Source organism: Eptatretus burgeri, chromosome 5 (assembly GCF_056783735.1).
Source record: "Eptatretus burgeri isolate ZD-2024b chromosome 5, Ebu_testis_v1, whole genome shotgun sequence".
Taxonomy (NCBI): Eukaryota; Metazoa; Chordata; class Myxini; order Myxiniformes; family Myxinidae; genus Eptatretus; species Eptatretus burgeri.
This window is the reverse complement of record NC_140965.1, coordinates 66695360-66722367: the sequence shown is the minus strand read 5'-3', so window position 1 is coordinate 66722367 and position 27008 is coordinate 66695360. Positions and strand designations below refer to the sequence as shown.

Sequence of the window (27008 nt, the reverse complement as noted above, 5' to 3'; positions counted from 1 at the left end):
AAAAATATTCAATAAGAGAGACGAGTGGAGGATTTCTCCCATTTCTAATTCCTTTATTTGCTGGTTTAAGTGCGGTTGGAGCATTGACGGGTGGTATTTCAACAGCGGTGAAAACTGCCAACGAAAGGAAGGCTCAGCTCCAGGCTCAAAAAGAATTGGAAAGACACAACAAAGAGTTGGAGAAACAAATTAGTGGAAGTGGTGTAATTGTAGATTTTGCTGAAAAACTTGAAGGTCTGCCTGATAAAGCGAGATTGTTAGTTGGAGATATGCTTTCTTCTATAGCACAAGCAGGTGTAAAATTAACGAAAAGAGGTAATGGATTATATCTTTCTAATAAATAAATAAGCATTGATGAGTGGTTGAAAGAATTTGGAAAGAATACAACATCAAATTTACAACTTGTCAAATATTGTAAGAAATTAAAAATTCATAATGTGGTTATTTGTATGAGAGATGAATTAACAAATGTGCCGAAACATACAAAGAATATTATTATGAACTTAGAAGATAATAATGGGAACGGTTCTCATTGGGTTTGTATTTTTAATAGTCAAGACAAATATTATTTTGATAGTTTTGGTCTTCCGCCACCTGTTGAAGTCATAAAATTCTTACAGAATGGTGTTTATCAAACATTTCAAGTCCAAGAATTAAATTCCAAGTGTTGTGGCCAATTATGCCTATATGTGTTATTTCAACTCAACAAAAATAAAAAATTTTATGATATTATTTTTAATCTAATATAAATGACTTATGTTGGTAAAGATGGTTCTATCTTTGGTGTATCTCAAGAACTGGATATTGATTTATCAAATTATTACACAAAGGCACAGGCTGAACGACATAAATATAATATAACCAAAAATATTAACATGAAAAATGCTTATAAATTAAAAAATTATCCAACCCCAACTGAAGCGAATGACTTGGTGAGATTAAGTGATTTATCACAATATATATACTTAAATAAAATGGCTGTGTATTCCAAAGATACAGAAGTGTTGATATTATCTCCAGGTCATACAGAATTCACAGTTCGAATTAAAATAAATTTTTATAAAGAAGGGCGTATCGTTTGTATGAGAATAGAACAATGGGGGTATGATATGAATGATTTAGAGTATAATTGGTCATTTAAAATTAACCTCGAAGACCTGGAACAATTAAATCAGTCTCGTAAGGAAGAATATTATCCACTTGGTATCGAGAATGAGTTTTGTGGGGCTACGATTAGTAAACAACAAATAAAAGAATTTAATAAGGGTAAATATAATAATGGTTTTGCCCTTGTTTATCTCATGAAAACAGAAAAAACAGGATTATATATAATAAGTAAGGAAATACAAAATGATTTAACTATGGGAAGATGGGGAGGTGTTTCATGCCATAATATTATTCTAACATATATTTCTAATACATAAATGACAGCAAGAAGGCTTCAAGAAAATTATCATTTCTGTGTTCAAGCATACCTTCAAGAAAAGGGTATTTGGTATTTTAATAAATATGTTCTACAACATAAGAATGAGGTATTTTCAATAAAAGATTGGCATTATGCTGATGTTGATAAACCGACAACTTTAGATTTAATTAGAATGTTAAATAATGAAAAAATTATAAAGTTAAGAAAAGGTAAGGCTCTTTTAGAAATTCAAAAGAAATTTTATTGGTTTCCTGTTGTAAAAAAATTATTTTGGATACAGGAATAACAAGAAATCCTGATGAATATATGTATAATATTCTATGGGGTGTAAGTGATTCAAGGATAGTAAGGGATGAGGAAGGAGTTGAAGAAGAGAGGGAAGAGGAGGAAAAGGAGAAGAGAGAGAAGGAGGAGAGGGAGAAGAAAGAGAAGGAGGAAAGAGAGAAGAGAGAGAGGGATGAAAGGGAGAAGAGAGAGAGGGAGGAAAGAGAGAAGAGAGAGAGGGAGGAGAGGGAGGAAAGAGAGTGGATGAATAAATATCAAAATATGGAAACCAGTGAGATTCAAAAAAGATTGGTGGTATTACAGAAAATAACTCAACCCACCGAGGAGGAAAACAAAGAATTGATAAGTCTATTTACAATACTTTCGACAAGACTATTGATATCGAGAAGACATGTATTTTAATTCAAGTTTTTCATTTTTTTTTCTTAAATAAATGGGGGAGAGAGTGAAGGCATTTCTAAGGATTCTTTATGTTTTAAAAATTAAGATTCAAATGTGCATGTTGGAAACTAAAAAGGTTTTTGCACTCTGCAGGAATTTTTCTCATAAATAAATGAGTTATTGTCTCAAATGTAAAAAGAAAACTAATACTAAAAATATTTCATATATTAAAAGTAAAAATAACAGGGTTATACAAAAAGGTATATGTTCGGTGTGTGGTTCAAAAAAAAATCAATTTATCTCCCAACACAAACTAGGAGGAGATATACAAAAGTTTTTATCAGGAAGTAAATTTACAACTACTGGAATACCAGGGGAATTACATCTTCCAGGGTATTCTTTCTGTGGTCCAGGCACAAACTTGGATAAAAGATTAGATGAGGCAGACAATCCTAAATCCTGGAGTCGGCCTATCAATAGAGTTGATGAAGTGTGCATGAGACACGATATTGATTATGGGAATACCACAACGTTGGAAGAAAAGCATGAAGCCGATAGAGAAATGTTGTATAATTTGTCTCTGATACAAAATCCAACCTTGAGAGAAAAAGTTGATCGGTTCATTGTGAAGAAGATGATCAGTGCTAAATTGAAACTTGGACTTGGAAATTCAAAAAACTTATAGGCTCTAATGATGCCATTAAGACTGAAGAGCAATTAGCTGATGAATTACATAAACCAATATTCACAAAGTTTCAGAGAAGGAAAGTTTATTCCAAGGAAGTAGATTATATCTGGTCTGCTGATTTGATTGAACTCAATAATGATAAGGGGTACAAGTATGCTTTAACCGTTATTGATTTGAGGAGTAGATATGTGTGGGTTGTACCATTAAAAAACAAAACAGGTAATACTCTTATGTTGGCCTTCCAACAGATATTTAATAAAAGTAAGAGAAAACCTAAAAAATTGTGGACTGATGAGGGTAGGGAGTTTTATAACAAGACATTTATGAATTTTCTAAAAAATAACAGTATTACATTATACAGTACCTTTAATGAAGGGAAGGCAGTTGTTGTTGAACGTTTTAATCGTACCTTAAAAGAGAGACTATATAAAAAATTCACACAACTCGGTTCACAACAATGGTCATCTTTTATTCAGGATATTGTGGATAAGTATAATGACACGATTCACACGGCAACAAATATGAAACCATCAGAAACATTTACAAAATTAAAATATGAAAAAGAGATTAATGTCAGAAAACCTAAGTTCAAAGTTGGTGATATCGTAAGAATATATAGGTGGAAATCTCATTTTGAAAAAGGTTATACGAAAAGATGGACCAACGAGCTTTTTTAAATTGTTGATGTAATAGATACGGTTCCTTGGACTTATAAGATATATGATTTGGAAGGGGAAGAGATTTTAGGTTCATTTTATTCACAGGCATTACAAAAGACAAAGATGAATTGAAATTTTTTGACTCCGCCCCTTTTTGACTCCACCCACCCAAGCCCCGCCCACACAAGCCCCCGCCCACACAAACCCCACACAAACCCCACCACACACCCCCTCACAAGCTCCAATAAATTGAAATTTTTTGACTCCGCCCCTTTTTGACTCCGCCCATACACGCCCCTCCCACCGAAGCCCCGCCCACACAAACCCCACACAAACCCCACACAAGCTCCACACAAGCTCCGCAACAAAAACTCCACACAAGCTCCACACACACAAACCCCACACAAGCTCCACCCATATTCATCATATTCACATAATTAGTGATTAGTTAATTAGTTCCCCCCCACACACAACATGTTTATTTAATTAAAAAATTATCCACCCATCCACACAAGCTCCACTCATCCACCCATCCCCCCATCTCTCCACCCATCCATTTATCCACACAAACCTCATCCACATTCACCCCTCCCACACAAGCTCCACCCACATAAACCCCTGCCCACATAAACCCTGCCCACATAAACCCCTCCCACATAAGCCCTGCCTACACAAGCTCCACACAAAAACTCCACACACATAAACCCTGTCCACATAAACCCCTCCCACACAAGCTCCACCCACATAAACCCCCCCCACACAAGCCCCACCCACACAAGCCCCACCCACACACACCCCGCCCACACAAGCCCCTCCCACACACACCCCACCCACACAAGCCCCACCGAAGCCCCGCCCACACAAGCCCCGCCCACACAAGCCCCGCCCCCCCTCATCCCCCCTGTGCGCCCCTCAACTCAACAAAAATAAAAAATTTTATGATATTATTTGTCTATGATATCATCTTTTTTGTTATTTGATAAAGAGTGCCCCGAGGCTTAGACGTTTCAGATATTTCTTTAGAATCACCTTTAACAAATCTTTATCTTGTTGTATGGGTTATTTGATAAAGAGTGTCCCAGGGCTTAGATGTTTCAGATATTTCTTTAGAATCACCTTTAACAAATCTTTATCTTGTTGTATGGGTTATTTGATAAAGAGTGCCCCGAGGCTTAGACATTTCAGATATTTCTTTAGAATCACCTTTAACAAATCTTTATGTTCTTGTATGGGCTATTTGAATAGAGAGCCCCTAGGTTAAAAGGGGAAATAAAAAAATGACCGTTTTTACAGCCATTTTTCCCTGCTGTGCAGGGGTTTGGCTTTTTCTTGAGGCAATGTTTTATGGCCGGATGCCCTTCCTGACGCCAACCCTGGTCGCCTCTTACGACACACAGGGATATGGTACACCTATTCTAACCGGGGCATACACCAGGACCAGTACACTGGCACTCATTTCGCCGACCTCGGAAGGATGGCAGGCTGAGTCAACCCCCTGGTGTTAATTCAGCAGCCAACGGGGCTTGAACTCAGGACCCTGGGATCCCAAGCCACCACCCTAACCACTAAGCCAACACCAGGCTCCAGGTTAAAAGGGGAGACAAATAAATATACCTTGGGCTAAAAAGGGGATTTATTTTTTTAGGGGAAAAAAAAGAAAAATTTCATGGCTGAAAATCCCCCATTCATTTACATGGGGAAAAGTGAGCCAGAACCAGTATTCTTACCCTACTTGTGTGCCGTCTCTCGGATGCATGTAAAATTGGAGGTCACATCTGCTGGAATCCTCCACTCCCTCCTCTTCACCTCTCCCCCTCCACACTCTCTCATCCCCTTTGACCCACCACCTCCCTCATCCCACCCCCCACCCTTCCCCACACACACACATGGGGAGGGGAGGGATGGGATGAGGGGGTGATGGGTCATTGGGGGAGCGCACCTACCCCCCCCCCTCCCCCCCAACCCACCCTCCCTTTACATCTCTTTTATTCTTTTCTTGTAATTCAGAATCAAGTAATTGTAAACAAAACAAATATAATTTATTAATATTGAAAATATTAAATATTCATTTGCGAGAATGTATAATCTTTCCCAGCAATCTTCTTCAGATGTCTTGTGATTTCGAAACTCAGACACCATATTCTGTTTTGAAACAAAAAGTGGATAATAATTAGGTTTTATAAAGATAATTACATGGTAATATGAGTAAGCCTCGTTGACCACTGAATTAACACACCAGGAGCCTGTCATCCTTTCAAGGTCAATAAAATGAATTCCAGTGTACTGACAAAACCACGTCCAAACTAATGATGCAACCAACATAAGGCGACATTCTAAAGAGAGAGTGATATTAATAATAATTCAGAAATATTTACTCCAGAAAATCATGTGTTGTATGAGTGATATTAATAATAATTCAGAAATATTTACCTCCAGAAAATCATGTGTTGTACAAGATTGCTTCAACAGCTGATGTTGTGCGATAGTGCTGAAAAAAAAAAAAAATAAGTCAAGGGTATAGATGAAGAGACAGACAGAGAGAGATACAAACAGACAGGGAAAGCAACACACACACACACGCACACACACACACATACACACACACATACACACACACACACGTGCCTCACCATTGGTTTAATTCATTCGAGATCAGAGACCAGTCATTATAAATCATTGACCTCTTCAATAAGAGCAGAGAGAGGTAGGTAGAAAGACAGACAGAGAGAGACACACACACACACGTGTCTCACCATTGGTTTAATTCCTTCGAGATGAGAGGACGTGATAAGACTTCATGCCACTCATTGTAAATGTCTTTCAATTCTCTTCTAAAATCATTGATCTCTTCAATAAGAGTATTAATTTCATGAACCACGTCGTGATATGTAAACTCAATTTCTTCCAATGCCCTGTCAGGGAAAAAATATATATATCAGAATTATCATGATTTAATTAATAATCATTTGCTTCATCGTTCAAAGAGAAAATCATACACAAACTTACCAACTCTGTAGTGGGCTGTTGTCTTCATCGGAAGAAAGATCGTCCATGCCCCAGTTGTAAAAATGAAAATCCCGTCTGGCAGAAACTTTGTCTGGCGAATCACTTATAAAGCAACGATGAGGAGATTGCTTAATCATTGGGTGTGGGCACAGGAAATGACAAGCTTCTCTTAATGATCTCATCTGGCCACCGCCTGAGTTGCAAATCATTTTTGTACATAAACCACGCCATAAAAGTTTTGATTCAAATGTTTTCAGTTCGTGTTCTGAGATAAAATATAAACACGAGACCTTGTCTCACAGAATAGTTCCTATTTTTTCACAGCATGACAGTCCAAAACCACTTCCTCATTCACACAGCACGGCCGTGTCAAAAAAAAACACTTCCTCATTTTCACGGCATGAACTGAAAACATTTGAAACAAAACTTTTTTTATGGCATGGTTTATGTACAAAAATGATTTGCAACTCGGGCGGTGGCCAGATGAGATCATTAAGAGAAGTTTATCATTTCGTAATGGCACAAAAGGGGTATCTTAAAAAATATAAAGATTCAAATGTTTTGTTTTTCAATAGTTTAGATGGGGATTATTGTGCAAAGAAAATTAAACTATTGAAGGAATTTGAGAATGAACAAATGTTTATAGGTTCAATGAGTGAGCTAAACAATATGCATTGGTTATTTGATAAAGAGTGCCCCGAGGCTTAGACGTTTCAGATATTTCTTTAGAATCACCTTTAACAAATCTTTATCTTGTTGTATGGGTTATTTGATAAAGAGTGTCCCAGGGCTTAGATGTTTCAGATATTTCTTTAGAATCACCTTTAACAAATCTTTATCTTGTTGTATGGGTTATTTGATAAAGAGTGCCCCGAGGCTTAGACATTTCAGATATTTCTTTAGAATCACCTTTAACAAATCTTTATGTTCTTGTATGGGCTATTTGAATAGAGAGCCCCTAGGTTAAAAGGGGAAATAAAAAAATGACCGTTTTTACAGCCATTTTTCCCTGCTGTGCAGGGGTTTGGCTTTTTCTTGAGGCAATGTTTTATGGCCGGATGCCCTTCCTGACGCCAACCCTGGTCGCCTCTTACGACACACAGGGATATGGTACACCTATTCTAACCGGGGCATACACCGGGACCAGTACACTGGCACTCATTTCGCCGACCTCGGAAGGATGGCAGGCTGAGTCAACCCCCTGGTGTTAATTCAGCAGCCAACGGGGCTTGAACTCAGGACCCTGGGATCCCAAGCCGCCACCCTAACCACTAAGCCAACACCAGGCTCCAGGTTAAAAGGGGAGACAAATAAATATACCTTGGGCTAAAAAGGGGATTTATTTTTTTAGGGGAAAAAAAAGAAAAATTTCATGGCTGAAAATCCCCCATTCATTTACATGGGGAAAAGTGAGCCAGAACCAGTATTCTTACCCTACTTGTGTGCCGTCTCTCGGATGCATGTAAAATTGGAGGTCACATCTGCTGGAATCCTCCACTCCCTCCTCTTCACCTCTCCCCCTCCACACTCTCTCATCCCCTCCCTCCCCTCTCTCCCTCTCCCCTCTCTCACCCCTCCACCTCTCCCACTCCTATCCCTCTTTCTTCCATCCCTCCCCCTGCCCCTACCCTTTTGTTAACCCCAACATGCATAGGATAGTCCATTGGACCAATTTTTTTGACGTGCTATAACTTTTTTATTTCAATTTTTATTTGCATGCTCTTTCACGGGTCCTTCAAGTCGAATTTTTACAATATTTCTGTGGCAATTTTTTTTTTAATTCTGTTCAGTTTTAATGGGAATAATTAATTTTCATTCAATAAAAACGCTACCCTTAGACTGCATGGCTCGGGTCCAGTCGATCCGTCGTTGCATTTTGCATTGTGTCGTTCGTAATTTTCCCATGACAAATAATTGAATGACATTTGGGTGGACTACACAACAAAAATTACGACCACCATCACAGAAATCAATGGCGTTCAAATTGTTGCCATAAGGAGTTGTTTTTTTGAACGTGCTAAAAAGGTGGCGGCCATCGTTAACCGGAAATTGTCCAAAGTTGCGTCCACCAACACTGGCGGTAGTTTTACCGTTTTTAATCACCAATCATCGTTTTTCTTTCTGGGTGCTTTTTCCAATCTTTCGCTTGGTTTTTTTTTTGGAGTTAATTTGGAGTTATACCCAAGCCAAATTACAAAATTTAAGCTCCAGAATTGAGCTAGTAGCAGTTCCGAATGCTGAAAATCAATTTGGGAGTTATACCCAGTGAAGCATCATTTTCAGGGAACGTCTCATATGCAACGTGGTTGTGGATTCTACTTTATCACTTGAAATTTTCACCATACTTGTGCTCACCAGAGGTGTTCTTCCTTTCTTCATGGACATTCCACATCTTCCCAAAGGAGTTTATCTCTGAGGCCTCGGATGTTTTATCACCGACTTTCCCAAAGTTATTGAGTTTTCTCAATACTGCTCGCCGTTTGTTTCATATCGTGATTCCTGAGTGGAGAGTGTTTTATTGTGAACCTGGGGAGTGTTCCATTACCAATCAGCTTGCGATCGCTTGCCAAGCCAGCTGTTCCCTATAAACCATTTTGTTTGAGTGCTAAAGCCACTTGGCAAGTGCCCGACAAGCTGATTGGTAATGGAACACATCCCTGAAGCCAAATTTTCACTTGTGAATGTTAATTCCAAATGTTCTGCAATAGACTTCATAAATAGTGAGTGGGAATTGTATTTATCATCTTCGCAATTTCTACACGTCACATATCGGGTGACTTAGCCCTTCACTGTTGAAGTGAAACTCTTAAAGAAAAACTTTTCTCATTTTACTCTATACTAGCAAATAAGACCCGGCACTTTCGCTGACACGAATAGCAATCTTTGCTGCTAATCAATGAGGGCAAGCACAAAAAATGATTCCTGGGGATTTGTTGCCCTCCATGCGGGTAGAAGCAGCATCGCAAGTTGGCGTTTGCAGTTTCACCACATGTGCATTAATGCATGAGAGTTATATAATAACATCTTAGCCATATAGTCCGGGAGCCAACCTGTGTACGAGGCTGTTTTAGGGTTGGACCTTACAGCCTCTGCTATAAAATTTTACACCCCCAGGATGTTTAGATATATGTTTGCAGTTCATGAAAACCAATGTTGGCAATTCATAAGCTCTTGCGAAAAATTTTGGCGGCCGTTTTTGTTTGAGGAAGATTTGAAAAATTTGATAAAACAGCAATTGTCAATAAAATTTCTAAAAAAATTAAAAAATCACATTCATGAAAAATAAATGTGAACTAAATGTAAGAATTCAATCAGTGCATTGTAAAATGACAAAAAAAAATTGCCTTTGTGAAAGTAAACCTCGTAAAAGTACATAATTTTGTGAAAAATGCCTTAAAAATAACGTTTTTTGAAGATGGCCTTTAGAACTTTTCTTATCATAGGCAGATGCTGCATTAGAATACTAATTTCTCTTAATGTGATATGAACATGGTATCCATGGCTAATTAAAACAGCAAATTTGATTGAGTTCTATCAATTTTTAAAGAGAAAATTAACATTTTTGTCAACCAAAGTTACCCCTACCCCCAAAATCCTCTTACTCTATTGAACACAGTTCGGTTAAGGTTTGCTGGATCCAGGTTGGGTACTTCACAGTTCACTCTTCCAAAGGAAAATTCAATGGTGTTTGGAGTGACATGGCCCTGGAGCAGACATACAACAATGAAGGGAAGACATCTCTGTTCAAACGCATATCTCAGGCACCAGCTGCTCGAGATAAATATGTGAAAACAGCACCATTTCTCACAGCTGTATCAGAGAACATAAAGTCTATGGCTAATCTAGGCCAACAGGAATCTACTCATCATGGAGAAACACAGAAGCAGGCAACAGAAGAACATATGCATGTTGAGGAGATCAAGAAAGTGATATGCCAGCAGATGATAAACCCATTCCAGTGTAACAACCAAGTGGATCTGCTCAATAGAGCAACTGGTGAGAAGGATGCTTCAAAAGACTTGGTCCATGCTCAAGCTAAGGGCATGGAAGCCATTATGAAAGCAGAAGAGGTGGTCTCTATTAAGATTGAACCACTGAAGCTGGTAACTTTCTCCTCACAGAAGAAATCAAAACCATCAAGGAAACAGAGTTTAATCAGGATCTATCAAGATGAGACTGCAACTACACGTGTGCTGTGTTTCTATCGAGTTGCCGACCCAGTCACAAGACAGATTGCATTTTCCCATGAGTGGACAGACTATCCATCATCCCTGTTTGAGGTTGATCCACGCTTAGCACAGGGGGTTGTAATGCGCAAAGGCAACGAGTCTGATTTCGTGGCAGTGCTAATTGCTGAAGCTGAGCAGGATGTTGTTTTACAGCTGCCATCATTACCACAGAGTGACCTATACACAGTTTATCTGGTAGACACAATGGCATTTGTAAATAAATACCAAAAAATGGGTGCGAAAACATTTGGTGAACTTCCCCAGCTGTATCTTCGCAAGCAGGTGTATCCTGCAGTTGAAACCTGAAATGTGCAACTGTGTCAACATCATTGGTGATCAGTATGATTTTGATGATAGCCATACTTTGAAGGGTGATGAGCAGCAGAGGAGAAACCAGACAGACCAGGCAAGACAATTCTCACCATCCAAGAGTCTAGAAATTCCGGACTGAAATTTATTCATGAAGAATCCAAGAAATAAAGGAAATCTTCAGAACTTCATTGGCACTTCCCTTTGTGAGAGTCCTGAAGCTATTCCGGATGGAGTGACCATCATTCTTGGTAGTATGATGGAAAACAAAGGTCACACTCTTTCCATCACATCAGCATCAAGTTCAGTTCTGGACTTACCTTGTGAAGAACATGAAGAGGCAGACACAAGGATTATTGCTCATCTTGCGTATTGTGTGGAATATCTTGATCACCATCGAGCTGTTGTGCATGCAACAGATACAGACATAATTATGCTGTGTATATATCACTTCTGCTGCTTGAACACATTGCAAGAACTCTGGATACAACGGCAGAATCAATACCTACCTATTCATGAGCTGGTAGAAGTGTTGAGCAAGAAGTACCAGAAAATCCTCTTGATGTCGCAGCTACACTTCTGTGCACATATGTGTTGTGTGGATGTGACACAGTGAGCTACCCATTCAGAAGGGGAAAAGAAGAGGTCAGGTCAGGTATGGGAGCATGTGCCAGAACAGCGCGTCGCTGCGTCCACTTTCCGCCGGTACTCCAGGGGCCTCCGTCTGGCCATCCCCCAGGCAGATGCCAGGCCCATCCCCATCTCCTTGAGATGATGGTCAACCTGCTGCAACCATGAGGCACGTGGTCGGCCCACTGGCCTCCCACTCATGAGACTCCCTCGCTGAGAGAATCTGGTGAGCAGGATCAGCGTCAGGAAAACGAGCCACATGTCCATACAGCCGCAGCTGACGCTCACGGACTATGCAGGTAACAAATCTCATCCGAGTCTCTCTCAGCAACCGCTCGTTGGACACAAAATCCGACCAGCGATAGCCAAGGATTCTCCGAAGAGACCTGGTACCAAAGGAATTAAGTCTCCGTCTCAGATCCTTGGTCAAAGTCCAAGTCTCGCACCCATAGAGCAAGACTGGAAGTACCAAGGACCTGAAGACTCAGACTTTCGTCCTCCCGCACAGGTACCGGCAGCGCCACACCCCATGATCCAGTGAATCCATGACTCCCCAGGCCCGACCCAGACGTCTATTGACCTCCGGCTCACAACCTGCGGAGACATGAATATCACTGCCAAGGTAAGTGAATCTCTCCACGACCTCAACATCCTCACCACAAACAGACACAGACAGGACAGCAGCATCCAAGATGTCACCGAAAGCCTGGATCTTAGTTTTGACCCAAGAAATCCGTAATCCCAACGGCTCCGACTCCTCATTCAGCACCTCGAGGGCCCCCAAGAGGATGTCTAAAGTCTCCGCAAAGATGACTGCATCATCTGCAAAATCAAGGTCTGAGATCTTGACATTGCCAAACGATGCACCGCAACTTGATCTCTCCGACATCCTCCCTAGAATCCAGTCCATACAAGTGCTGAAAAGTGTGGGGGCAAGTACACATCCCTGACGAACTCCAGTAACAACTGGAAATAAGTCAGAGATGGTACCACCACACTTCACAGCACTCTCAGTACCAGAGTAGAGTTCAGACATCAGATCGATCAGTTTCGGTGGCACCCCACGAAGACCAAGAATCCTCCAGAGGACATCCCGATTCACTGAATCGAACGCTTTACAGAGATCAACATAGGCTGCAAGCAGCCCCTGCCGAAACTCTCGTCTGTGTTCGGTGAGGACACGAAGTGCAAGGATACGGTCAATCGTTGACCTCTTTGGTGTAAAGCCTGACTGCTCTGGACGCTGGTGCTCAAGCAGATGGTGGCGAACCCTATCGAGAATTATCTGAGCAAAGACCTTGCCTGGCACTGAGAGCAGCGTCACCCCTCGGTAGTTTTTGCAGTCTTGGCGATCACCCTTCCCTTTCCAGAGAGGGACAACAAGGCCCCTCTTCCAGTCAGTTGGGATGATGCCTGTGTTCCTGTGAAAAGAAGAGCGGCACAGGTTTCTCTGGGACTGATAGGAAACCTTCCCCACCTTGTTGATTTTGGAAGAGATAGTGAAATGGCAGCAACAGAATGTGTCATTGATGAGGCCAGAGTATACTGGACTGCTCTGCATGGCCAAAAAGGGTTCAGCTGTTTGGATACCCTCAGGCAGCATATGTTTGTCTCTTCAAAATTAGACCTTAGGTCACTGCCAGCAACAGAAGATGCGTTTTACTTCCTTGTTTTAAGAGCATTGTATCAATTGCTTCTGTATAGACGTGCACATCTCAGTGACCGAGCACTTCCCCCAGCCACAACATTTGGCAGAACCCTTATCAATGGAAAACTGGTCCCAATTCTCATGTCTAAGCCAGCCAAGCCAAACATAGACAAAACGGTGTCTTGCATGTGCAAATTATCCAAATGTCTGAAACGATGTTCATGCAAAAAGGCTGCTGTGCCTTGCTGAGTGACATGCATATGCCTTGGTCAGAGAGGTTCATGTGGTGGAGTTGTTTCAGAGAGTGACTCTTCCTCTGAAGAGGATGTTTCATGTCACAATATTGTGTTAATCCATTTCTAATTTTATCTTCCTTAAAACCATGGCATGTAAAAGTATGTTCTTGTTCCTGACCCCATTGATAGTCAAGCATTTCTGAGTTACATAAATCTTTTGTTGTTTGACATATAACCTTGTCAATTGAAGGTAGGTTAAATCTACACCAATTGTGATATAGGAAATGAACTCCTCTTTAATATGAGGGGTCATTTGTGCATATAGGTTTAGTGGTTATGATTTTAGGACAATATGAATTACCCCTACCCCCATCCTACATCTTCGCTTTTGCCAACATTTTGTTATCAGAGGGGGCTCGCAAAAGTGTTGACTGTGTTGTTGCGCAAGAGTTTCACCATTGCCAACATTGGTTTTCATATACTCAAAGGGTGTCTCTTTATGAAAATCAACACAAAAATTTTATAGCAGACCGGGCAATTTTTTTTTAATTTTGATCGGTTGGCTCCCGGACTAATATAAATAGCCTTAAAAAAACTAAAAATCAAAACATGGAAGCGTGTTGTGCAATATTACGCACCGCCTTGGAATAAAACAATGAAAACATCCTGATATGAGATATTAAAGGGGGAGATTATTACATTTTCGGAAAGAGGAGATAATAGCGATGTTACATGATAACTTTCATCAATCTGTGACGTCAAATTATGGATGGGTGAGCTCGACTGAAATGTCACAAAAAACGCAGTAAAGTTAATACAGAGAATATTGTTACGGCTGTGGAAACTCGCAATACATCATAAAGGTCCTCAGATCAGTTATCCCGGTAATTTGGTGTTCGATAGGTTTCCCCACCGTTGTTTAGAGGGATTTCTTCGTGTTCACCGGGCTGCGACCCTTTGAGATAGTGTTTTTCTTTTTCTATCGTTATTTTGGACCAACCATACCTCACAACCAGATCGCCACCACCGACATCGTTCCAAAACGGCCACAACCAAACCACCACCACCTTCGCCCTTTTTACCTCCACAACCATAAACAACCCCACGCCACGAACATCGCCTCACCTTCGTTCCGAATACGACGCCCTCTTCACTGCAGGCAGAGGCAAAGGGTTCTCTCGCCGTTTGGAACGCCGGTGATTTCTACCACATCCGCTCCCCGAGGGTCGGGGGTCGAACTGTCAGATCGTGCACACCGGTGATTTCTACCACGTCCGCTCCCTGGGGGTCAGGGGTCGAACTGTCAGATCGTGAACGCCGGTGATTTCTACCATGTCTGCTCCCCGGGGGGCGGAGGTCGAACTGTCAGATTGTGCACGCTGGTGATTTCTACCACGTCCGCTCCCCGGGGGTCGGAGGTCAAAGTGCAGAGATCGAATCTCGTCTCCCCGGCCCTATATAAAGCCGAACAGAACGGAGCTTCACTTGAGTCTGTGGAGCCGTGAGTCTGGAGGGGTTGGAGAGCCGAGCGTGAGTCAAGGGCAGTCTGCGGCGGTCTGGGAGGATCGGAGAGCCTGGAGAACACCAGAAGGCTATGTGGAGACCAGAGCCGGAGAGCGCTTGCCAGTGCCAAGGCAGTCCGAGGTGATCGGACCTCGGCGCGATTCGCGCATCGCTTAGGGACGAACGGGGTCTAAGAGAGCATCAACGCTGATCGAGCATCAACTCTTGTCGAGCATCAGCGCTGAGAGAGCGTTGATAGACCCGTTCGTTCCTCTCAGCCGCGTTGCCGGCAGGGGCCCGGATCACCTCGCCTTGGCAAGGCCGCAATCAGGCGCGGCTGTCCTAGTGGCCATGGGGAGAAGGCGTCATGACTTGCCCATCATTGCAAGGCCCGAGATCAAGCGCGGCTGTCCTAGTGGCTGTGGGGAGAAGGCGTCACGACCTGCCCATCGTTGCAAGGCCTGAGATCAGGCGCGGCTACGCTAGCTGCCATGGGGACGAGACGTCGCAACCTGCCCATCGTCGCACCACGAGGGTGTGGGTAAGCCGCATCAGTTTCGTGAGCCCGTTCGGTCAACCAAGGCTCACGTACTATAAAGGTCCACGGACCCTGTCTGCCACTCTCGTCTTTGGGAGTGGCCATTCTTTTGCTTTCGAATGAATGCTGTGGCGCCGTGTCCTGTGAAGTAACGACTGTAGAAGTGACTGTGCATGTACATTGATCCTTGCTCGTATTCGGTGGTATTACTTTTGCTTCCTTTCTTGTATTATTGCATCATTACTGCCTGGTTTGTACATACGTGCATGACTGCCTTGCTTGTGTTGTGTGTAAATAATAAATGTCCTTGTGTGAAATGTATCCCGTTCGTTGCGTCCTATTTCCCCATTGAAAGTGCCATCTTGCATCGTGGAATAATTAGTTGGGTTTTAAACACCCGGCTAAGACAATCTGATCCGTCGAGGTCGGCGATAACACCCGCTCGGTTATCGCTGTAAAACGGAATGGACCGCTTAAGCAGTTCGTGTCCTAAGCCGACCTGCGGCGCGGTGCAGCCCCTCGGTAGGTTACCCACGCGAGTACTTAGGTATTTCGATATTCGGCGAGTGACCCTATTTCGCACGAGTAGAATGCGGACTGGGCTGTGGTGATGTTAAACCCCCACCCGTGACTGGTTCCTGGCGATGGTTCCAGGAGGGTCACGACTGAATTGTCCGACCGGTGGGCGACGCGGTTGCGATTAAAGTTACGCGGCCGATCGCACGCCGGCGGGCGCGAATTCGTAACAATATGAACTCCGGATTGTTTGAGGCATATTTGAAGATATTGTTTTAAAATAAAAATTAATAATTGAAGATACATTTTCAGGATACTTGTTGTCAAGGAAATGGATTCTGACCATTTTTTGACGATTTGGTAGCTTATTTAATGAGCAAATTGTGTTTAAAATAATAGATTTTTCTCCTTATTTATGCTCTAATTCTTCATATATATTTTTTTTGTCGTAAAACATCATATGACCATTTTCTGAACTCGTTGCATTCACCTGCACACTGTGATGTCATCATATTTTTATGCCTCCGCAGACGAAGTCGTCGGAGGCATTATGTTTTCAGGTTGCCCATCCGTCCGTACGTACATTAACACCTTGCATATAGACGTACGTCCATGCTACTTTTCTCTGTTTTCTCTGTTCTCTGCAAACGCTTTTCAGATTGACCAGAAACGTTCACCATTGGTGTGACTACTCATGTAGAATGTTTTTATGATAATTATGATGTCATAGGTCATGTGGTGTGGCAGCCGTATTGGAAAAAAGATAAAACTTTGGATCTCTATCTCTGAAACTGCTCCATGGAAAAAACTTGAAACTTGGCACAGAGCAAGTACTCCACATGGGAAATAAATGTGATTTATGATGTCATAGGTGGCTTCGTAATGATGTCATAATTGCATACGTCAAACGCTTTATCTTATCAGTATCAAAATTTTGAGGGGCATCTAGGGCTAAATTGTATTGGGGGGGAATTTATGACCTCATCAGTCACGTGGTTCACAGCCACATTTTTAAAAACATTTTTTTTAACTTTCAAAAATCTTCTTCAAAACGGCTGAACAGATCGAGGTGAAACTTTACAGATATGATCGCCTATCCATGAGGAAAAAAAAGTTCTCCACTTATGACGTCATTGGTCACATGGTTTGACAGCTATGATTTTTTGAAGAATAAACCTTTTAAAGTCTTTAAAATCGAGAACTTTTAATTTGGAAGTTGGTGGCAGGATCTGCACTCTGGCCTCCGTAAAACTCTTCATTCTGCAAAACATGCAAAAAGCAAAAATAAATCTGAAAACCCACTCCGTGGAAGTACCTCCTGTGCAGCTGCACTCTGCACGGGATTGGGGCAAAGCTTTCAGGATTCCCACTCTTTGATGATAGGAGGAAAACCACAGGGTAACCTTCCCAGGTCAGATTGCGGTCGTGTGTGTCAGAGTGGGGCTGAGGTGTCGTCCACCAGAGGGTGGTCTCCTTGGGTTAACCTGAGGCGGTCCCTTTGGGTATGTGCCTGCAATGTCCTATCCCTAAGAGCGGATGATCACCTGTCTCTCTTATCATCTGAGGTCAAGTGTTTGGACATCGGTATTGCAGCAGTCTCTGAGGTTCAGAGACCGGACTGTGGCAAGATCATGGCGGGTGGTCACACCTACAATTGGTCTGGTCGCTCTGAAAGTTACCATGCCCAATGAGTTGTTGTAGCTGTGTCCAATAAGCTGACTCCAATGATAATTGAGGTCACATCGGTCAACGAGCATATTGTGAGACGAAGGATTCATCACTACTTGGGTGTCATTTACCTGGTCTCTGAATATGCTCCGACTGGCGAGTGATCTCGCCATAAAGGACACATTCTATGCCACACTTGAGTCTGTGGTTAATCAGTGCCCCAGGCGAGATACTCTTCTCATCCTGGGGGGTTTCCATGCATCAACCAGAACTGATAGGGATGGTTATGAGACATGTATTGGTTCCCATGGGTCTGGAACCGTGAACCAGAAGAGCATGATGTTCCTTGACTTTGCAAGAAGTCATGGACTTCGGGTGGCTGGTTCATGGTTACAATGCCCATCGGCTCATCGCTGGAATTGGTATTCCAATACTGGTGGTGTGGCAAAGGAGATTGACAATGTGCTCATTGATGGTCGCTGGAGGATGATCCAGAACTACAGGGTCCACTGGAGTGCTCAGTTCCTCAATACCGACCACAGGCTTGTTGTGGCAACTCTGAAGTTGCAGCGTAAATCCAAGAGAATGGTACCATCCCAGCCGAGGCTGGATGTTGGCAAACTCAACGATGAGAGGGTAGCTGAAGAGTTTGAGAACAGCCTGAGTGAGGATTTGGGGAGGTGGTGAGGGGGGGTCTGGGTGCTTTGGAGAATCCTGAAGAGTTGTGGAGTGCCTTCAAGACCACCATCCTTGAAGTTGCAGGTGGATGTCTTGGAATTCACTGTGGGGTGGAGAATAATTTTGTCTCTCAAGGGACACTGGATACCATTGACCAGAGTCGCAGGGACAGGCCGAATGGCAGAGCTGAGCTGTTCAGGGAGCTGAGGCGTAAAACTGTAAGTGTGCAAAGGAATCTGTGAAGAGGTACAGCATCACCTGTGGTCAAGTGATTCTCATCCTGCTTACAGGGGAATTCGCGCATTGCGTTCCTCCAAGACCTTCCCTCAGTGTACTGCAGTCAGAGGAGAGGGTGATGGGCTGTTGACAGAGGAGTCCGAAGTGAAGGCCCGCTGGGCCGGTTACTTTGAGTGGTTGTACCAGGCTGATCCACCAGCTGTGAAGTTGGATGTCTGGGGTGTTTTTATCCCTATTGCTGATCCTCCAATCAACTGTGATCCACCTTCGTTTGGGCAAACATAGACTGCTGTGATCTGGTTGAAATGGTGTAAAGCTCCTGGGATTTGTGGTATCCATGCTGAACTTCTCAAGGCTGGTAAAAATGCTGTACTCGTGTCATTGCGTGCAGTTCTGTGCTCTGCCTGGAACACAGGCATCATCCCAACTGCCTTGTCCCTCTCTGGAAAGGGAAGGGTGATTGCCAGGACTGCAACAACTACCGAAGGGTGATGCTGCTCTCAGTGCCGGGAAAGGTCTTTGCTCGGATAAATAATTATTGATAGGGTTTGCCACCTTCTGCTTGATCACTAGTGTCCAGAGCAGTCAGGCTTTACACCAAAGAGGTCATTGATTGACTGTATCCTTGCTCTTCGGGTTCTCACTGAACACAGGCAAGAGTTTCGGCAAGGACTACTTGCACCCTATTTTGATCTCGGAAAAGCGTTTGATTCAGTGAATCGGGATACCCTCTGGAGGATGCTTGGTCTTCGTGGGGTGCCACCAAAACTGATCGATCTAATGTGTGAACTATACTCTGGTACTGAGAGTACTACGAGATGTAGTGATACCATCTCTGACTTATTTCCAGTTGTTGCAGGAGTTTGTCAGGGGTGTGTACTGGCCCCTACATTTTTCAGAGCTTGTTTGGACTGGATTCTGGGGAGGATGTCGGAGAAATCAAGCTGCGTTGTATAGTTTGGGAATGTCAAGATCTATGACCTTGATTTGCAGATGATGCAGTCATCTTTGCAGATACTTTGGATATCCTTTTAGGGTCCCTTGAGGTGCTGAATGAGGAGTCGGAGCTGCTGGGATTTTGGTTTTCCTGGGTCAAAACTAAGATCCAGGCTTTCAATGACATCTTGGATGCTGCTATCCTGTCTGTACCTATTTGTGGTGAGGATGTTGAGGTCACGGAGAGATTCACTTACCTTGGCAGTGACATTTACGTCTCTGCTGGCTGTGAGCAAGAGGCCAACAGATGTCAGGGTCAGGCCTGGGGAGTCATGAATTCACTGGATCATGGGGTGTGGTGCAGGATGAAAGTCTGAGCCTTCTGGTCCTTGGTGCTTCCAGTCTTGCTCTACAGATGTGAGACTTGGACTCTGACCAGGGATCTGACAGCGACTTAATTCCTTTGGTACCAAGTCTCTTCGGAAAATCCTTGGCTATCACTAGTCGGACTTTGTGTCCAACGAGCGTTTGCTGAGAGAGACTCAAATGAGATTTGTTACCTGCATAGTCCGTGAGCGTCAGCTGCGGCTGTGTGGACACGTGGCTCATTTTCCTGACGCTGATCTTGCTCACCAGATTCTCTCAGTGAGGGAGCCTCGTGAGTGGAGGAGGCCAATGGGCCGACCACGTGCCTCGTGGTTGCAGCAGGTTGATTAGCATCTCAAAGAGATGGGGATGGGCCAAGCGTCTGCCTGGTGGATGGCCAGACAAAGGCCCCTGGAGTACCGGCAGAAAGTGGATGCAGTGACGCGCTACTCCGGCACATGCTCCCATACCTGACCTGACCTGTGCCCATGTACACCCATACATAATCTGATCTTTAATATGGTTATTACAGTTTTTTTGTGTCACAAATCTTCCTGTGAGTTCCATGAATCTACCGTCATTGGATTCATTGAAATCTGTTATTCCGTTCTCAAGTTAACATAAAAGGATTCCTGGGAGATCCTGCCCTCCAATGCGGGAATAACCAGCGTCGCAAGTTGCCGGTTGCAGTTTCACCACCTGTGGCCATGTATACCCATGCATAAACCGACCTTTATTATTATTACCCTCGCAAGAGGAGAGGGTATTTCATTTGGGTCCATTTGTCTGTTTGTTTCTCCGCATAGAACTTTGGTATATTTCTCTGCAGCTGCTTGTTGGATTGAGATGAAAATTTCACGACTTCTCATGTAGAATGTTGTAATTATAATTATGACATCATAGGTCACATGGTGTGGCAGCCGTGTTGGAAAAACGGGAAAACTTTGGCCTTTGTAAATCTGAAACTGCACCAAAGAAAAAATTGAAACTTGGCACATGACAAGTATTCCTCATGGGGAATAACTGTGATTCTTTAGGACATCATAGTTGCTTTTGTTATGTTTGCTGGTGCATGACGTTATGATGGCATAATTGGTGATACCATCTCGTTATGACCTCATAATTGCATATGTAGAACACATTCGATCAGTATGAATATTTGAGGTTCATCTATGGATAAATTGGTCCACAGAAAAAAAAATGATGATGTCATTGGCCACGTGATTCAGCAGCCACGCTGTTGTAAAATAAAAAAAAATTAACCTTCAAAAATCTCCCCAAATGGCGAAACAGATCGAGGCAAAACTTTGCATGAATGACCGCCTATCCATGAGGAACAAAACATTCACACATATGACATCATAGGTCACATGGTTTGGCAGCCATATTGGATTTACCCAAAACCTACAATAAAACATCTCCAGAACGGCTGGAGAGATCGAGGGGAAACTTCACACAAATCTTCCCCAAGCCTTGGGGATCCCAGGATATTCACGAATAATTGATGTCACATGGTCTGGCAGCCATATTGAATTGAGCAAAAATCATAAAAAAAAATATTCTTTCACTTGAACCGTTTCATCAAGTGATGTGAAACTTCACAATTATGATCGAGTCGTGATGCGAAACATATTTTTTTAAATGACAACCTGATCGGACGCATGGTCTGGCAGGTAGAATTATTTATTTTTTTGAATCTGGATTATTTTTGATTTTTTTTTCCCAATATGGCTGCACCTGGATGGGTTTGAAGGTAGAGGAGTAGCAGCTGAAACCCAAATCATATCCAGGTTCCTCCTGATGACTTCATCTTTGCTTTTTGCTTGATTGGGTTCCTTCTGATGACCACAATGCAGAACTTCACCGATTTGGTTTTCCATTTGATTTGAAATGAAATTATTTTAATCCCATTCTGCATTCAATTGGATGACGAATAATAACAAACGTAACGGGTCAGGTTCAGGTGTCCAATCAAAGTGGGACGTCTTCGTACCCGGTCATCACTTCCAGCAGTTATAAAGTTGCAGTTCGAGTTACGTCTCTTATGAATTACGTAACTCACACCAGCACACAAACGCTACACAAAATTCACCACACAAAATAACACGAACACCACACAAATGCTACACAAAATACACCTTGCAAAACAACACAAAACAACACAAACACAACACAAACACCAACACAAACACCACACAAAACAAAACAACACAAACACCACACAAACACAACACAAACACCACACAAAACAAAACAACACAAACACCACACAAAACACAACACAAACACCACACAAAACACAACACAAACACCACACAAAACAACACAAACACAACACAAACACCAACACAAACACCACACAAAACAAAACAACACAAACACCACACAAAACAAAACAACACAAACACCACACAAACACAACACAAACACCACACAAAACACAACACAAACACCACACAAAACAACACTAACAACACCAACACAAACACCACACAAAACAAAACAACACAAACACCACACAAACAACACAAACACCACACAAACACAACACTAACAACACCAACACAAACACCACACAAACGCTACACAAAATACACCTTGCAAAACAACACAAAACAACACAAACACCACACAAAACAACACAAACACCACACAAAACAACACAAACACCACACAAAACAACACTAACAACACCAACACAAACACCACACAAAACAACACTAACACAACACTAACACAACACAAAACAACACAAACACCACACAAAACAACACTAACACAACACTAACACAACACAAAACAACACAAACACCACACAAAACAACACAAACACCACACAAAACAACACTAACAACACCAACACAAACACCACACAAAACAAAACAACACAAAACAACACAAACACCACACAAAACAACACAAACACCACACAAAACAACACAAACACCACACAAAACAACACTAACAACACTAACACAAACACCACACAAAACAACACTAACACAACACTAACTCACCACAAAACAACACAAACACCACACAAAACAACACTAACAACACCAACACAAACACCACACAAAACAACACAAACACCACACAAAACAACACTAACAACACCAACACAAACACCACACAAAACAAAACAACACAAACAACATCACAAACAACACAAACAACACAAACAAACACCACACAAAACAACACAAACACCACACAAAACAACACAAACACCACACAAAACAACACAAACACCACACAAACACCACACAAAACAACACAAACACCACACAAAACAAAACAACACAAACACCACACAAACACAACACAAACACCACACAAACACAACACTAACAACACCAACACAAACACCACACAAAACAACACTAACACCACACAAAACAACACAAACACCACACAAAACAACACTAACAACACCAACACAAACACCACACAAAACAACACTAACACCACACAAAACAACACAAACACCACACAAAACAACACTAACAACACCAACACAAACACCACACACAAAACAAAACAACACAAACACCACACAAACACAACACAAACAACACACACAAACACCACACAAAACAACACAAACACCACACAAAACAACACAAACACCACACAAAACAACACAAACACCACACAAAACAACACAAACACCACACAAACACCACACAAAACAACACAAAATAACACGAACACCACACAAACGCTACACAAAATACACCACACAAAATACACCACACAAACGCTACACAAAATACACCACACAAAACAACACAAACACCACACAAAAACAAGTCCTGACGAGGGTCTGCAATCTCTGATTGCTCTTTTTCTTGTTATTATTGTTTCGAATTTGGAATTCGATTGCACACAACATACAGGTTCCTTTCGTCACCTATGTCGATAAGTACTTGTTCCCTCGATAGCTCACCTTCCATTGTTTAAATGTTCAGAAATTGATTATATGCGCTGCGGATCGATTTAATAGTTAAGGAACGAACAATGGAGACATCCCTCCCCCTCTTCTGCGAAGAGGAAGAAGAACCCTGCCGTCCCGTGACTCATGATGTCAACAACTCCCTCCCACCCGTGGCTGAGCGGGGGATGGAGTACGAGGGCATGAGTCACACCGGGAGCGGGGGAAGGGCGGGAGAAGGATAAGAGGAGATCTTTTCTTTGTTCGTGTGCGGAGTTGAGTAGTAAGCTTTTTGCTTCGGCAGAGAGTAGTCGTTCAGCAGACCTTCGGTTCCTGTTTGGCTCGGGTTAGGGTTGAGGCCTTCGGAAGCTTTTTGCTTCGGCTGGCTCAGTGAGCTTCGGCTGCGACCTGGCTCGGGAGGAGCCTTTTTGGAGGCTTTTTGCTTTGGTGGTTCAGTGAGCTTCGGCTTCTGCTTGGCTCGGGAGAGCTTTTTGCTTCGAGCTGCTTTGTTTTGGAAGGAAGTTGAGCCGGATGCTCGGCTCGAGCTGCGAATGGTGGCTTCTTGGTCTTGGTTTGTGGAGCTCTTTGTTCTCCATTTTGGTTCCCCCTTGGTGTGACTCATCGACCTCTTCTTGGAGGTGGTTCCTCGGGGAAGCGACGCATCAACGGGAAGGATCGGCGCCTCGTCTCACCAGCACGTGTTGAGAAGCGTGGGAGGATTCGCGGGAGCTCGGGAAGGATCGCGAATCACGGCGATTGGATCCAGCTCGCTCTGGCTGGAGCCCGGGTCCGAACAACTTGAAGACCACACGAGGTGGAGAGGTTTGACATAGGTCCTGGGTTTCAGCTCACCTCTCCTCCGAGCTGGAGCCTGTTATTAAATGCCTCTGCCACCATTTCTTGGGTGTGTGTGTGTGTACGTGTGTCCGTGGGCCCGTCTATTAAGTAGGAAATTGTTAAGTGCTTTGTGTGCTGTAAATGTTTGCATTGCATTTCGTATAGACGGTCGTAGTTCTTTTGTCGTGCTTTTGATGCTTGTATAATTGCATACGTGTTTTGCCTTGTTTAATTGCATACGTGCTTTATTGTAATAAATGTCCTTGTGTGAATGTTAACCTGTTCGTTGAGTCCTCTTCCCTTAATTGAGCTGCCATCTTGCACTCAGAATATAGTTGGTTTTTAAATAGCCGGTAAAGTGATCGGGTCGAATGGGACTGCGCGATAATACCCCGCTCGGTTATCCCAAAAGGAAGCGAGCTGCTTAAGCGGCTCGTTTCCAAGCGGTCCCGTTGAGGTACAATCTCTCTGTAACCTACCCGTGCGAATGATTAGGTAAATCGAAGATTTGGCGATCAGACCCTATAGCGCGGGTAGAGTGCGGACAAGGTTGTGGTGTGGTTAAAAACACACCCGTGGCTGGTTTCCGGCGTTGATCTGGTAAGCCGCGACTGTATTGTCCATTCGGTGGGCAAAGCAACCGCTATTGGTTAGACACGGTCGTTCACACACCGACGGGCGGGAAATCCGTAACATTATTTTGTGTCTCAAACCTTCCCATGAGTTTCCTGAACCCATCTTCGTTGGATTCATTGAAATAAGTGAATTCATTCTCGTTATAACACGACAGACGCACAGATAGACGCACAGACAGAAACACACACACAGACAGAAACACACAGACAGACAGACACACAGACAGACAGACAGACACAGAAACACACAGACAGAAACACACACAGACACACACACACACAGAAACACACACACAGACACACAGACAGACACACACACACACACACACACACACACACACACACACACACACACACACACACACACAGACACACACACACACACAGAAACACAGACAGACACACACACACACACACACACACACAGAAACACAGACAGACAGACACACACACACACACACAGACACACACACACACACACACAGACAGACACACAAACACACACACAGACACACACACACACACACAGACACACAGACAGACACACACACACACACACACACACACACACACACACACACAGACACACACACAGACACACATGGCTACTCTTATAATAGATATTTGACAGTCCGGTGGTTGACCTCCTTGGTTTCAGTAGTCGGCTCCTGAAGCACGTTTCACGTTCGGCCGTGAGAATTTCCACACGAGGTTTCGAGCTCGAGTCCTCCTCGCAAGGCGGGGGCTCTCTGTCGACTTTTTCACCACGTTCGGGTTTCAATGTCATGGAAACGCCGAAACTTGCTCGAACCAACACAGGCGACGCACATCAACACATTCATCGGAAGATGATGATTAATTATCGAGCACATGAGTTTAAACTAAGAGAAGAACGCGCTCATAGATCATAAATTATACATTACGTGCTTGGGATTCAGGGACGAGCAATATCGTCAGCCCACATTTCGTTCGGGAACTGTGAGCCGGGGCGGGTGGAGGGGCGCGGAGTGATTGTTGACTCGTGCTTCCGTCACAAAGGAGGGAGGAAAAAGTGGGCGGGACAGTGTGTCAAGGGCGGAGCAGTGATTGGCCAAGACACGATATTAAATTTTTGTCCGAACCAATGAAGACGTGATGGGCAAAGAGGAGTTCATGAAACTGAATGTGAGAGTAGAATTGTAAATAAAATACACCAGTTACTCCAGGAACTATATCAAGACTTCCGAGCAGTAAACAGCAACACTTGAAAGTTGAAAGAAGGAAGGAAGCCTGAGACGCCTTCCGATTGATCGTTTTTTGAAACCGGTTACGCCACATACTGATAAAAACCTCTCCAAATAGGCACGGGTGTGGTGGTTGCTATGGACGCCATCTTTGTTCATAAGGAAGTTTTCGTGAGATATGTGATCATTTAAGTGCCAAACATACACTGCGGCCGACATAGCACCAGATACAGTCAGGACAAGGTGTTTCAAAGGAAACGCTGCAGACAAAACTGAACACCTCTTGTAGAAAAAAAATAAGACATTCAATTTATCGTCAAATACAACAAAGACACATTGTGTATCTCACTGATTCCTGCAAGTGAACAAGCATACATTTTTTATTTTAATATTAACAAACACATGAAACATAGGGAGAGTCTCCGAAAGGCACCCGTGGA

General features: G+C 43.1%; 1 protein-coding gene and 1 long non-coding RNA gene across 6 annotated transcripts in view; both read right to left on the bottom strand.

Annotated features, from left to right (window-relative positions):
- TMEM268 (transmembrane protein 268) overlaps positions 1 to 26374 on the bottom strand; it is a 51478-nt gene extending 25104 nt beyond the window's left edge. Inside the window, exons 1-3 of one of the 5 annotated variants that reach the window (XM_085882198.1) lie at positions 26269 to 26374; positions 14623 to 14774; positions 8801 to 8944 (exon numbers count right to left, since the gene is read on the bottom strand). In XM_085882198.1, the coding sequence (XP_085738324.1) occupies positions 8801 to 8830 (30 nt within the window). In that variant the 5' untranslated portion in view covers positions 8831 to 8944; positions 14623 to 14774; positions 26269 to 26374. Of the gene's footprint in view, positions 1 to 8800; positions 8945 to 14622; positions 14779 to 26268 lie in introns of all 5 variants that reach the window. The other 4 variants (XM_085882197.1, XM_085882200.1, XM_085882199.1 and 1 more) reach the window with 4 other exon arrangements.
- LOC147026607 (uncharacterized) lies at positions 5412 to 8790 on the bottom strand. The gene is made up of 3 exons (XR_015058413.1): positions 6193 to 8790; positions 5870 to 5927; positions 5412 to 5581 (listed from the first exon to the last, which is right to left on the bottom strand). It is a non-coding gene; the product is annotated as an uncharacterized LOC147026607 (long non-coding RNA).
- Positions 26375 to 27008: the final 634 nt, after the last annotated feature.